Source organism: Parambassis ranga, chromosome 8 (assembly GCF_900634625.1).
Source record: "Parambassis ranga chromosome 8, fParRan2.1, whole genome shotgun sequence".
Taxonomy (NCBI): Eukaryota; Metazoa; Chordata; class Actinopteri; family Ambassidae; genus Parambassis; species Parambassis ranga.
The window spans coordinates 13,824,301-13,836,232 of record NC_041029.1 but is presented as its reverse complement, the minus strand read 5'-3'; the positions used below and the strand labels follow the sequence as shown (position 1 = coordinate 13,836,232).

The window sequence follows — 11,932 nt, the reverse complement described above, 5'->3', positions numbered from 1 at the left end:
AATGTTCCATTTATTGGGAAATATGGCAGATGTTTACCAGCTGAAGCTAGCAGTGTAATGAATGTACATGTTTGAAGGGATTTTTTTTACCAATAAAAAGAAACAATGTTGATTTTCTGTAGCGCAGAAATGGTGCTGTAGGCTGTCAGCTTTTGGTAGTGTTTTAAAAATTTTCTTTCTTTTTTTAATATATTTTATGAATAATTCTTACTAAGTTACTCATTTCTGAGGGGAAAAAAACATGTAGCAAAGTATGGTATAGATTTAAATATATGTAGAATGTCTGTCTAAGCTATGAGGTCCATGACAATCATGTGGAAAATGTAAAAGTAGGAGTTTAAGCAGCATCTGTTGAGTCAGCTGTCAGACTTTTGACCTTCAGACCAATGTGCTTCTAAAGTGTGTAGTTTCTTTTTAAACATGTCACAGAGATTATTGTGAATCCTCTCGTCCTTCAGAAAAAAAGCCTGTCAAACTGAACCTGCCAAGTCCTGTGGACGTTATCAACAATCAGATGGCAGAGTTGGAGTGTGTCATCACTGGAGAAGATGAAGCTTTTGTATCTGCAGCTAAAATCACCTGGAACATGGGTGGAAGCAATATATTAAAAGGCGCCACAGAGAGCCCAGTGATGTACAGCAAAACCAGCAAACTGACTCGCAGCTACAATGAGTGGCAGAGCGTCAACTCAGTGTCCTGTTCTGCTGAAGGTTTTAAACAAGTTTCTGAGACTTTCAGCAGGGGTACGTATCCACAATAAAAACACTGAATGACTGTTACACTGTTTTTTGTTCTCTGCTAAACTGAGTCTCTCTTTCAGATGTGAAAGACACAAACGTGGCCGTGCATGTGCGCCAAAATACAGACAAATTATCAGAGGTTACTCTGGTGTGTCTGGTCTCCAGTTCAGTGCTGCAGAATTTCTCCATCTACTGGCAAATGAGGAAAGGGCAGGACGTGTCAACCCATGAAGGCATCAACTTTCCTGCTCAGCCAAACGAATCCAAAACTGGCTACTTAGTTACAAGTGTTTACACCACCACCAAGGAGCTGTGGGAGCAGAGCACTACGTTCAGCTGCAACATCAGGTTTGATGACGAAAACCTCACGACAATACCAGGTGGAGCATCGAGCAAAGGTGATAATGCCTGTTACTGTGACAACAACCCAAAGTAGATTCAGCTTTCCATGTTGTATTTTGTGGTGATATGTTGTTGTGTCTCTGTGTGTATTTCCTGACATGAAAACCCTCCATCAGTCATTGTGATTGTACAAAAAAAGTGTTTTCTTTGTCATCATGTTGTGTTTTAATGTGTCTGTGTCATGTTGTCTGACTGCTTGACGTGTGCTGAGTGTTCCCAATAAATGTTGCATGGAGACACTTTGGTTACATGTGTACATGAATGAAAACACTGCACCACAAAATGAAGAAGCACACATCTAATCCGCTATACCTCCTCTTCTTAACTTCACCCTCAGAGACCAACATAGCTTTTGCTCTGAGCTGCACAGACGGTTCCACTGATGAAGATGAGCTGAGCAGCCTGTGGTTAACGACCTCCACCTTCATATTCCTCTTCATATTCTCTCTCTCCTATAGCATGATATTCAGCCTGGTCAAGGTAAACATGCAGGACTTTTTCCTGCATTTTCACCTAAACAATAAAACTTTAAAGGAACTCTGAGCTGCTCACCTGTGGGCTTTATTCCCGTCTTCTTCACAGACGAGATAGAACGACTCTAAAATGCTCAGAGGTCTGAGTTTGTTAGTGATGAATCTACAAATTAATCAATTGAACAATTGAACAGCATGATTTAGAGTTCCTCTGTTTGTCTGTTTGAATGCAGCAATAAAACAAAAACATCTCAGATGGTGACATGAATCTGTCTGTGACAGAGTTTTAGAGAAATGTTGCTAAATGATCCCAAAAAATACAAATGATTTTCTTTTTCTTTTTTCAGATGAAGTGACCGTGAAGGACGGATGCATCTTTTTTTTGATCTAAATCACATGTACATAATCAATGATCTGCTTAATTTCTCATCTTTGTTGCCAAACGGATCGTCTCCTTTGCATTTTATTTTGTGTGTTTGCTGCTTTGCTTTCATTAATATTCTCACATATTTTGACTGCATTCAAAATTAAATGAAGCGTGAGATGAACATAAAAAAGCCTCGGAGGGTTTTTTTCCTGTTGTTTGAGTCTCAGTTTTCTAAGAACATCTAAAATAACTCCATGTGAAGTCAGCACACCGTGAACGTCGGTTATCACTGGAGCTCTGCAGGTCTTTCAGTTTCCGGGTGTTTCTAAACTCGACGTCTTTAGAGAGCTGCTTCCCCGCTCTGTCTGCACCTCTGGGACCGCACCTGCAGCACTGAAACTTCGAAGAAAACCGTCTGAGGCTCAAATAAATTTCCTTGAAGCAGCCAAGCAGACATTTTTAGATCACATACTGACTTGTTTACATGTCCTAAAACTTTAACTTATTCATGCGTTAGTCTGAAATTTTGGCATTGTAATTATGTGTGTGCACCATGGTTTGTCCATCAAATGTCAGAATACATTGTTTGATAAATCATGGACAATCAACCAATAATGTAAACAATCATCAGCAGCAGATCTCGTAGACTGCAGCATGAAGATTTACACCTTTACAGCTAAAGACAACCAGCACATGGTGTCTGTTTACTTTTTGACATAGCATAACATTACAAGTAAAAGCAGCCAAATGTAGATAAAGTATTAATATTGAAGCCCTGGATTGGTGCTCTTATTGATGTATTACCATATATTGATAGTGAAGTGTTTTAGAAAAAACTCCATTCAAGGATGTCTGAACTGATTACAGTTTGGAGGTCAAAGGTCACTGTGACCCCACAAAACACAGTTTTATCCATAATTCAATATGCTTATGCTCTTAAATGTTCAATAGGATAGAATGATCAATTGATAATAATTTATATTTAAAAGGTAAACCTCGCTTTGGAAAAATAAAAAAGTTCGAGGACAGGCTTTTCAGATTTGAATCAGCTTGTTGACCTTTTAAGGTTCATAAGGCTGAAAATACTGCCATCTAGTGGAAAGGACTGAAGATCCCTTACTGTGGTTTTTAAATACAGGAAGCTGTGATTATTATAACACATGTACTCATTATGCACAGGCTACAACATGTTTGTATTTTGATGTGTTGGTTTTTTGCTGATTAATGTCTGACGGGCTTAAGGCAAGGCAATGTTTATTTATATAGCACCATTCAAAAGCACCATTGGCTTTTAACTCTCAAGCAAGAAGGGTCATAACCCTTATTGATAAATCAATCTTGTTCAATATTAGAAAGATGTTGATATGGCAGGTGGACACTTAAAAAGCACACTTCTTGCCCAACTTTCAACTTTGGGATTTGATACTTTTTAAAATTAGTTTTAGTGTCTAACGGTTTTCTTCTGTAAAAATATCTTCACATTATCTGTGCTGCTGTGTGTGATTACATTTCAACATACAACCAACATACACTCAGAATAGACATGGATACGAAGTTGCAAACTTGCAAAGAGAGTTATTGCATTGTCATCGAAAACCATTACTTATTAATTGGATTAAAGAATTGTAGACTACATTACCTCTGGAAAAAATAACACATATACTAAAAGGTAAACAGAGACTCTTTGAAGAAATGTGGGAGAAATATAGATTTGAGGCAAGAGGATATTGAGTGGCAAGAGGATATTGAGTGTATACAGTTGCCAGACCTATGTTTTGGAGTGTGAGGATGTTTGCAGCAATACTGTCAGATAAATGGAATGTATATTAAAGAGGATCTATACACTTACACTATGCACATGTTTTTTTAATGTTTTGATAATGTACAAATATTAATAAATATACTGCTACTAAAAATTAGTATCTGTTCAGGCTGAAGAGAAAGCATCTCATTTTTGTGTCCGTCCATCAAGGTGTGGCTACCTTTCAAACAACAGTCTTCTTCTTCATGACCATTAATTAACTCTGTGACATTTAGCTGAAAGAAGGAGTGGCAGCAGGTGTGTGTGTGTGTGTATTCATGCACATGAGTGGCATGTGACACCAAAATAGGCATCATTTGCAGCATCTCAGGCTTGTTTTGTCCTTAATGCTTTTTACATAGAATAGTGACTGGCACAGAAACAGAATATAATTGTAATTACTGGATCATTTCAGCTTTCATATCAGTCTTCTCTTATAACATCACCACTTTTTTTTGGGAGTGGCAGATATGGGCTTCTATTGCTTAAGTCTGGGCCATCAAACTTTATCATGTATATAATGTAGAACCTCTTCGACAGAGAACCGTTTGGTCAGTCGCCTACTCATTGTGCTCAGAGTAAAAGGAGTGCAAGGGATTAGTCTGGAAGGTGTGGTTCACGTGGGGGATAGGCACAAAAGCGTGGGTTAGGGTTAGGGTCAATCAGACCTATGTGTGAACGCAACTGCTCTCTCTCTCTGTCCCTCTCTCTCTCTCTCTCTCTCTCTCTCACACACACACACACACACATATATTACCCTCTGTTTCATCAGATTACATTACTCTAATGCTCACCAGTCTCTAACACCATGCTGTGATCTCATTCTTTGCCTCTGGATGCATTCATCTGATCTCATGTTTTTGGTCACAGGAACTCGTTTATGGTCATTTATGATCATAAATCTGTTTGTGCAAACATTCCTCCAGCTGAGGCCTCAAAAAGGAGAAAATATTCTGATGGAAAATATCAGAATATTTATTCATAATTCACTCACACAGAAGAAGATTGTAGCCAGATATATGTGACCCAAAACATTTTGTTTCAGCTGGTTGTCGTATGGACTGATGGTGACACAATCCCTTCACCCGGGGTGAAGGGATTGTCCTCCTTGATCTCCTGACCACAGTCATTTCCTTTACGGCTGTTGAAGATCACCACATTCTCTTCCGCATTCGTGCTAAAGCGAACACTGATCTGCAGCGCGATGTCATCCTGATTGGGACCAATGGTCATCGCAAAGCTGCACAGACATTTAAAACAGTCATACTATATCTGTTGTGTTAAACTCCTGTTTCATAACTTAATTATTCATGTTTTTCCTAATCAACAAAAATGTGATTCTATGTCACAAACAGACAGTTCCTCATGATGACATCAGCTGTGGTAATATAATGAGATACAATAAACATGGAGGTCCCTGGAAAATAGTGTTATTAATGAAAAGGTTAATAAGTTATGGAAAGATGCAAAAACTCTTGCACGTGAAAGAAGTTGTCCTTATAAATAATTTCATATACAAGATGCCCTTAAGATCTGGTTCAAAGAGTTGTGTCTCATTTGTCTAGTTTAGCATAGATGTGGAGTCACTGAGTCAGAGGACTTAAAGGTTTTTTAAACACTTTGTTCTAACTTACATCTCTGAGGGATTGGGGTCAGAGACTCCACTGATGGTCAGCATCTGTCCCTCCTTGAAGGCCATGTTTTTGATGACCATTCCCTGTGTGAGGACACAGTGTGTTATTGTGCAGTAACACAAACATTTTACAAGATCCCCTTATTCTTACAGCTTCAGGGAAATGTGAAGCATCAGCACAGTGACTCAAACATCAGAAAACCTGGATCACAGCCACAAGCAGGACCCGGCTCAAGCTGCAATAAACTAAAACATGAAAACACAAAAGTTGTTTTGTTACTGTTGTTTTACATAAAGTGCCTTATCTTAGCATATTCAAAGAAACAAAACAAAACAAATCGGCTGAATACTGAAGTGACTAATACAAAGGAAATAAATGTTTAACCGATAACGGAGTCCATTTTAATTATATGACCTTAAACGAGTCCTGTGAGGATGGTGTTTTACCTCCTAAAAGAGTTCAGAGAAGGAGGTGTTTCTCTTTGAGTACATGTGGACAGTCCTAATTCAAAGAAGAACCTGCCATAAACATGTTGGTTTATCTGTGGTGGAGGAGCTCAGTGGGTGGGTCTGTGTGAGACGTTGAAGATGTTTCCACTCTTACATGTCTAGGTCTGGCTGACTGTGTCGGCCTTGTCTAAAGACTGGCTCATTATCTAATACATTTGTCAAAATCGCTAGAAATCGCATGTCGACATGGCCTCAGCCTCAGGTATGCCAGGGCCGATAAATTCGTAACTTTTAGCACAGCTATGCTGCTCTAGGCCTACACTCTCGGGGGGCTCAAACATGATCCACTGAGCAGTTCCCCTCAAATCTCCCTCTCACCCTCTGACCTCTCCTCTATTCTCTATTCTCATCAGCCCAGTTCATACTAGTTATTCATGTCATAAACTGTGCCTCTCTCTCTTTCTCTTTGCAGGTAAGTGGTCCTTTGTGCTCAGTGAGAGTGACTGAAACACACTAGCTGTCTCTCCCTCTCTCTCTCTCACACACACACAGGGTGTTTGTGTAACTACATTTTTGTATCTATAAGCAATTATTACTTAATAGTGTTGATCTTTATAAGTGTTTATGTTTTATGAGGTATCACATAATCAAAGTGGGTCCAATGTGGTCAAAAACCCCCTGTGTTTTTCTGTGTATCTGCAGCCCAGTTTATGACCGACCCCCTCCTATGACTTCTCTCTTCTCCTGTCTTCCCCTGTCTGGTCACCCCCAGATCTGACTCACAACCTATAAAATGTAAGGAATTGAAGCTTTCACCTTATTAGGCAGTATACCAATACCAATGGTCTATTCTGTGTGTTACCCAGAACTAAACTCTAGTCTTTTTTTGCCAGTGTGTTTCCTGAAAACTGTGACATGCAGCTGAAGAACGAGGAAATACATGAAGGAAGCTGGCAGATGTGATTCTTTATATAATTAAAAGACTCACCTTGACAGAAGGTAACAAAATATGTCCTGTTAACGCAGCACGATGTGAAGTTTGTTAAGACAAAAGACTCAGACAGAAGACAGGTCAGATGTTCAGTTTCTGAGGCCACAGGATAGAACCAGATAGAGGGGGTGGCTATGAGTGTGTGGGTTCATTCACTGTTTGGGAAGAGCCTATTGAATCTTGGAGTGAGTTAACGTCTGGGTTAAGACCATTGACAGTAGAAACTATGGACGAAGACAGATCATCTCAATCAGGCAGGACTCATGATAAGAGTAGAGGGATTTTACATCAGTTCATTCAGACTGTAAATATAAAGATGGACCCACTGGAGTACTGCCTTACACGTGCTTTTCTAATGCATACAAATCATACTCCTCAATCAACTGTTTTTCGGTTTCTAAGCTCTACAGTTAATCAATTAATTCTTGTTTCAGATCATGCATTCAAAGTGGAGTTTTTTTTTGTCTTGACATGTCAATTGATAATCTCTGAAAAATACAATTGTCTTGCATTTTTCAGTTCCTGGTTGTTGTTATGTAGGCTCTCTTTGTAAACGTTATAATGAACCTGGAGTTTTTCTCCATCTGCGTTCTGCCTGTCTGCAGACTTTTTTGAGCTTTAACCAGTGTGGCATTTCTCCACCACAGTCTTGTTTTTCATGACCAGGTTAGTTGAAAACTTGGAATTCAGTTGAAAGAAGGAGCGAGTATTGATGATAATCTGATCCTGGCAGGGAAGTTTTATGAAACTGATCTGCTGTTTTAGCCCAGTGACTGTTGACAAACTACCTTTTAAAGGTAGGGTAGGAGATTTTGAAAACTCAGTGAGTCAGACAGATTTCAAAAGTAAACACATGCCCCTTTCTCTCGGAGCTCTCCCCGAAGGCTTCTGTAGGAATGTAACTGCTCGCTCTCTGAGGCCTCAAAAATGAGAAATTTATATTCTGATGGAAAATATCAGAATATTTATTCATATTTCACTCACACAGAAGAAAATCTTATTTTGTAGCCAGATATGTGACCCAAAGTTTCAGCTGGTTGTTGTAGATAGTGACACCTAGCGGCCAACGTGGGAAATTACACATTTGTTTGTACAGTACAGTAAGGAATTTGAGTCTGTGGGTCTGTGGGTTGAATTCAACAGTCAGAAATAACAGAAATCATTTATTTATCAGTGAGCCAACAAGTGAAATAAAGAGTCTGCAGGAGTGTGATCTCACTTTACTAGATTAAAGTTATATATTTACTAGAAAAAACACATAATTAGAAGAAAGTGTACATTTGGAAGGTTATATTTTGACATGTGAATATGATTTGTAAAATATAGCTGCAAGCAGCAATGAGATGTCCAAGCAGCAAAAGAGGCTGAAGTAACTGCAGTAACTTAGTTTAGTTAAGTCAGAGAAACAGTCTCTAGCATTCCAATGATTCACAACACAATTACATCGCCCTCTAGTGGCCAAACTGCCCCAAATTTGTTATGATCCATGATTTGTTATGGGCCTGTGAATAACTAGTTTTGGTTTTGACAAAATGGAACATGGCGGCCAAATTAATACGCTGACAGGAAACGGTGGCAAGAATCATCAGTGGGACTGTGAACAGAACGATGAGAACTTAGAATTCAGTTTCTCCTGAATCCTTGTAGTGCTAAAGACCGTTTCTCTGACCTAACTACACTGTGTAACTTCAACCTCCTTCATGCATTTGGCAGCCTCTGTGTCTGCCTCATGACACTCAGACTGGACCAGTGGTCCATGACTGGTTCTGGGTACATTTCAAAGATGTCTGTACTGAAAATTCCATTTAACTACATATTGTCAGTTTTAATTGTGGGCAGAAATATTTCCAGGAGCTACATCTGCATTCTTTATAAACATGCTCCACCTAGATATTAAGAAACAACTTTAGGTAATACTTTAAGTACATTTAAGAGTACTTTAGAGTTTTACTTAAGTAGGATTGTTGATATAAGATAAGATAAGATAAGATAAAACTTTATTAATCCCGAAGGAAATTCTTGTGCCAGAGGTATCAAGTTACATTAAATACAGAGTAAGAGTGCAAATAGAGTCCAAATAAGAGTACAGTATGCAGTATGAGTACAATATATGATACATGGATACAGATATGGAGATATAAGGTGCTAAGTAAACAAATAAATATAGACCAGTGGAGGGAATGACAGTGATGCCTGACATGATTATCTAGCTCTTCTCCCTACAGAAAGGGGAGGAGTTATACAGTCTGATGGCCACTGGCAGGAAGGACCTCCTGTGGCGTTCTGTGCTGCTCCTCGGTAGTCTCAGTCTACCGCTGAATGTGCTCCTGTAGGACAGCAGTGTGTCATGCAGGGGGTGAGACGTGTTGTTACGAATACTGAGGAGTTTCCTCAGTATCCTCCTCTCCGTCACCTCCACCACAGACTCCAGCTCCACTCCCAGTACCGAGCCAGCCTTCCTAATGAGCTTGTTGAGTCTGTTGGTGTCGGCCGTCTTCATCCTGCTGCCCCAGCACACTACAGCGTAGAAGATGGCGCTGGAGACCACCGAGTGGTAAAACATCTGCAGCATGGTCTGGCAGACGTTAAAGGACCTGAGTCTCCTAAGTAGATACAGGCGACTCTGTCCCTTCCTGTATATTGCCTCTGCGTTTGTGGACCAGTCCAGTTTGTGGTCAATGTGGACACCCAGGTATTTGTAGCTGTCCACAATGTCCACGTTGGTACCCTTGATGCTGACCGGGTTTGGGAGTGTCTGGTGCTTCCTGAAGTCCACCACCAGCTATATATATATATAGCACTTCTACTTTTACTTAAGAATATATTTTAATGGGGTGTTGCACTTTTACTTAAGTACAAAGCTTCAATACTTCCTCCACCACTGTGTGTACAACAGTGAGTGTGTGTGTGTGTGTGTGTGTCAGTTTCATGAAGCAGGTTCAGTGGTTTCAGTGCAGTGGATCTGTGTGTTATTCGTCTCTGAGTGTGTTGACTCTGAGTCAAGTGTGTGTGCACCATGAAAATAAAAAGCCATCATCAATGGATACCATCATTCACCATGGCAACAGAGAGTGAAACAAAGAGGCCCACCTACTTTTCTCTTTAAACTGCAATTGTACAGTTTAACAACACGTTTGAACATATATTCATAAAAAGTAACAGCTGCAGAGTGAAGGTGATGTGAAAGAATTTATTTGGTTGCAACAACACAGCAGTATCTTATTTAATTACTCTTAGTATAATGTTATAGTTGTACATCATTTTGATAGATGTTCAGCAGTTACAACATTAAAGTTACAGATCTGGAATGTTTTTAGTCGCCTTAGAGGCTGAAGTTTTGCATAATGTCTGATAAGCTGGCACTGTGTGTATTCAGGAATTTGACCAACACACAACCTGTTTACAGCAAAGTAATAATAGAAAAACATTCCCTCAGATTGTTTGAAATTTACTTGATCTCAATGCTTCGGACACGCGCGCCTCCATCGACACGGAGTAGGGTGTATTTGTCTTCTTCCAGGCGGTTTGGGAAGGTGAATGGGTTGTCTTGCACAGTCCCCTGGAACCCATCAGGGGTGAACTTAATGACGATCTGAAAGACAAAGATGAGGGGGTGACACATAAACTCCAGCAGAGATCACACTGAAAAAAAACACAAACACACACCTTGAAATCCTTCCCCTGGGTGAAGGGATTGCCCAGCTGGAGCACCAGACCCCACACTCCCCCCTTAAAGCTGTTGACGGCCACCTTGTTTTCATCACAGCGTGCACTAAAGCGAGGGTTGATGTGCAGAGCGATGTCATCGTTGTTGGAAATAATGTTCACCACAAAGCTGCACAGACACACAAAGCAGTGAGTGTCAGCATGGATGTAAACAATGTGGCCCTCATGGATGATAGTGAGTCAGATAATGTGATGTAATGACAGCATATTTCATAGCTGAGAGGATCAAAGTTTAATAAGTTACTATCTCATACTTAATATTTAAACAGAATCATATCTGTTCTGTGAAACTCCTGATTCTGTTTCATAATTTCATTATTTAAGAATGTTTTTCCTAATAATAATAACAATCTATGTCGCTAACAGACAGTTGTAGTAATATAATTACATACAATAAAGACAACAAATGAATGCAAGAAAAGTTAAACTTAATTCAGTCTCAGCTTAAAGGTCAGTTCACAGAGTTGTGTCTCATTTGTCTCATAGTTTAGCACAGATGTGGAGTCACTGAGTCAGATGATATTGATTGTTCTATAAAGTCATTGCTTTGTTCAATCTTTGCTCTCATGGTCTCACTATGTGGCATTGGATTTGACAAATCCAGTGATGGTCATCGTCTGTCCCTCCTTGAAGGACCAGTTACTGATGGTGACGCCCTGTGTGAGGACACAGTGTGTTATTGTGCAGTAATACAAACATTTTACAAGATCCACTTATTATTATTCAGGGAAATGTGAAGCATCAGCACAGTGAATCAAACTTCAGAAAACCTGGATCACAGGCACAAGCAGAGTTACAAGATGAGAGATTCTGTCTCTGTCTGCATGAAAGTGAACAAGCCCCAGCTGTCAGCTGACTAATCACACACAGAGGTCAATGATGAGGGATACTCACTGTCATCTTTGTAGATTCTCCCGGTCAGAGCGGAGCAGAAATGGTGGTGCAGGTGCAGCAGGATCTAACCTCTCTGCATCCCTCACAGCTGACTTATATGCAGCGTGGGAGGTTCCCTTCAGCCCTGAGTGACAGCTCAGACAGCCAATCATTCAGTTCAGTTTTGTTTGTACAGCACCTTGTACAATCAGTCTTGTCTCTAGGTGCTTTATAGAAACCCAGAGCCTGAACCCCTGAGCAAGCAGGACAGTCCTGATTCAAAGAAGAATCTGCTCGGCCAGGGACCTTGCTGCTCATTGTTCATGACCCATTATATTATTATATTATATTATATTATTGATAAATCAATCTTGTTAAATATTAGAAAGATGTTGATATGGCAGGTGGACACTTAATAACTCAGGCTAAGCTTCTGTCACACAGATCTGGAAGGGTGTTTTTAGAGCCAGTGTTCA

General features: G+C 39.9%; 1 protein-coding gene across 1 annotated transcript; it reads right to left on the bottom strand.

Moving 5' to 3' along the window:
* Window positions 1–10,163: 10,163 nt before the first annotated feature.
* On the bottom strand, window positions 10,164–11,540 carry LOC114439766 (beta-galactoside-binding lectin-like). Its single transcript, XM_028411921.1, has 4 exons — window positions 11,478–11,540; window positions 11,160–11,239; window positions 10,524–10,692; window positions 10,164–10,449 (listed from the first exon to the last, which is right to left on the bottom strand). The coding sequence occupies exons 1-4, from the start codon at window positions 11,481–11,483 to the stop codon at window positions 10,306–10,308; spliced, it is 399 nt and encodes a 132-aa protein (XP_028267722.1). The 5' UTR covers window positions 11,484–11,540; the 3' UTR covers window positions 10,164–10,305.
* Between the last annotated feature and the right edge of the window lie 392 nt (window positions 11,541–11,932).

What these genes read in the sequence shown, in the direction of transcription:
- LOC114439766 (XM_028411921.1), bottom strand. An exon ending in GTCAAATCCAATGCCACATA is followed by an intron (nt 10,693 to 11,159) that starts GTGAGACCATGA and finishes GTGTCTGTGCAG; the next exon opens with CTTTGTGGTGAACATTATTT. An exon ending in CCCAGGGGAAGGATTTCAAG is followed by an intron (nt 10,450 to 10,523) that starts GTGTGTGTTTGT and finishes TTTGTCTTTCAG; the next exon opens with ATCGTCATTAAGTTCACCCC.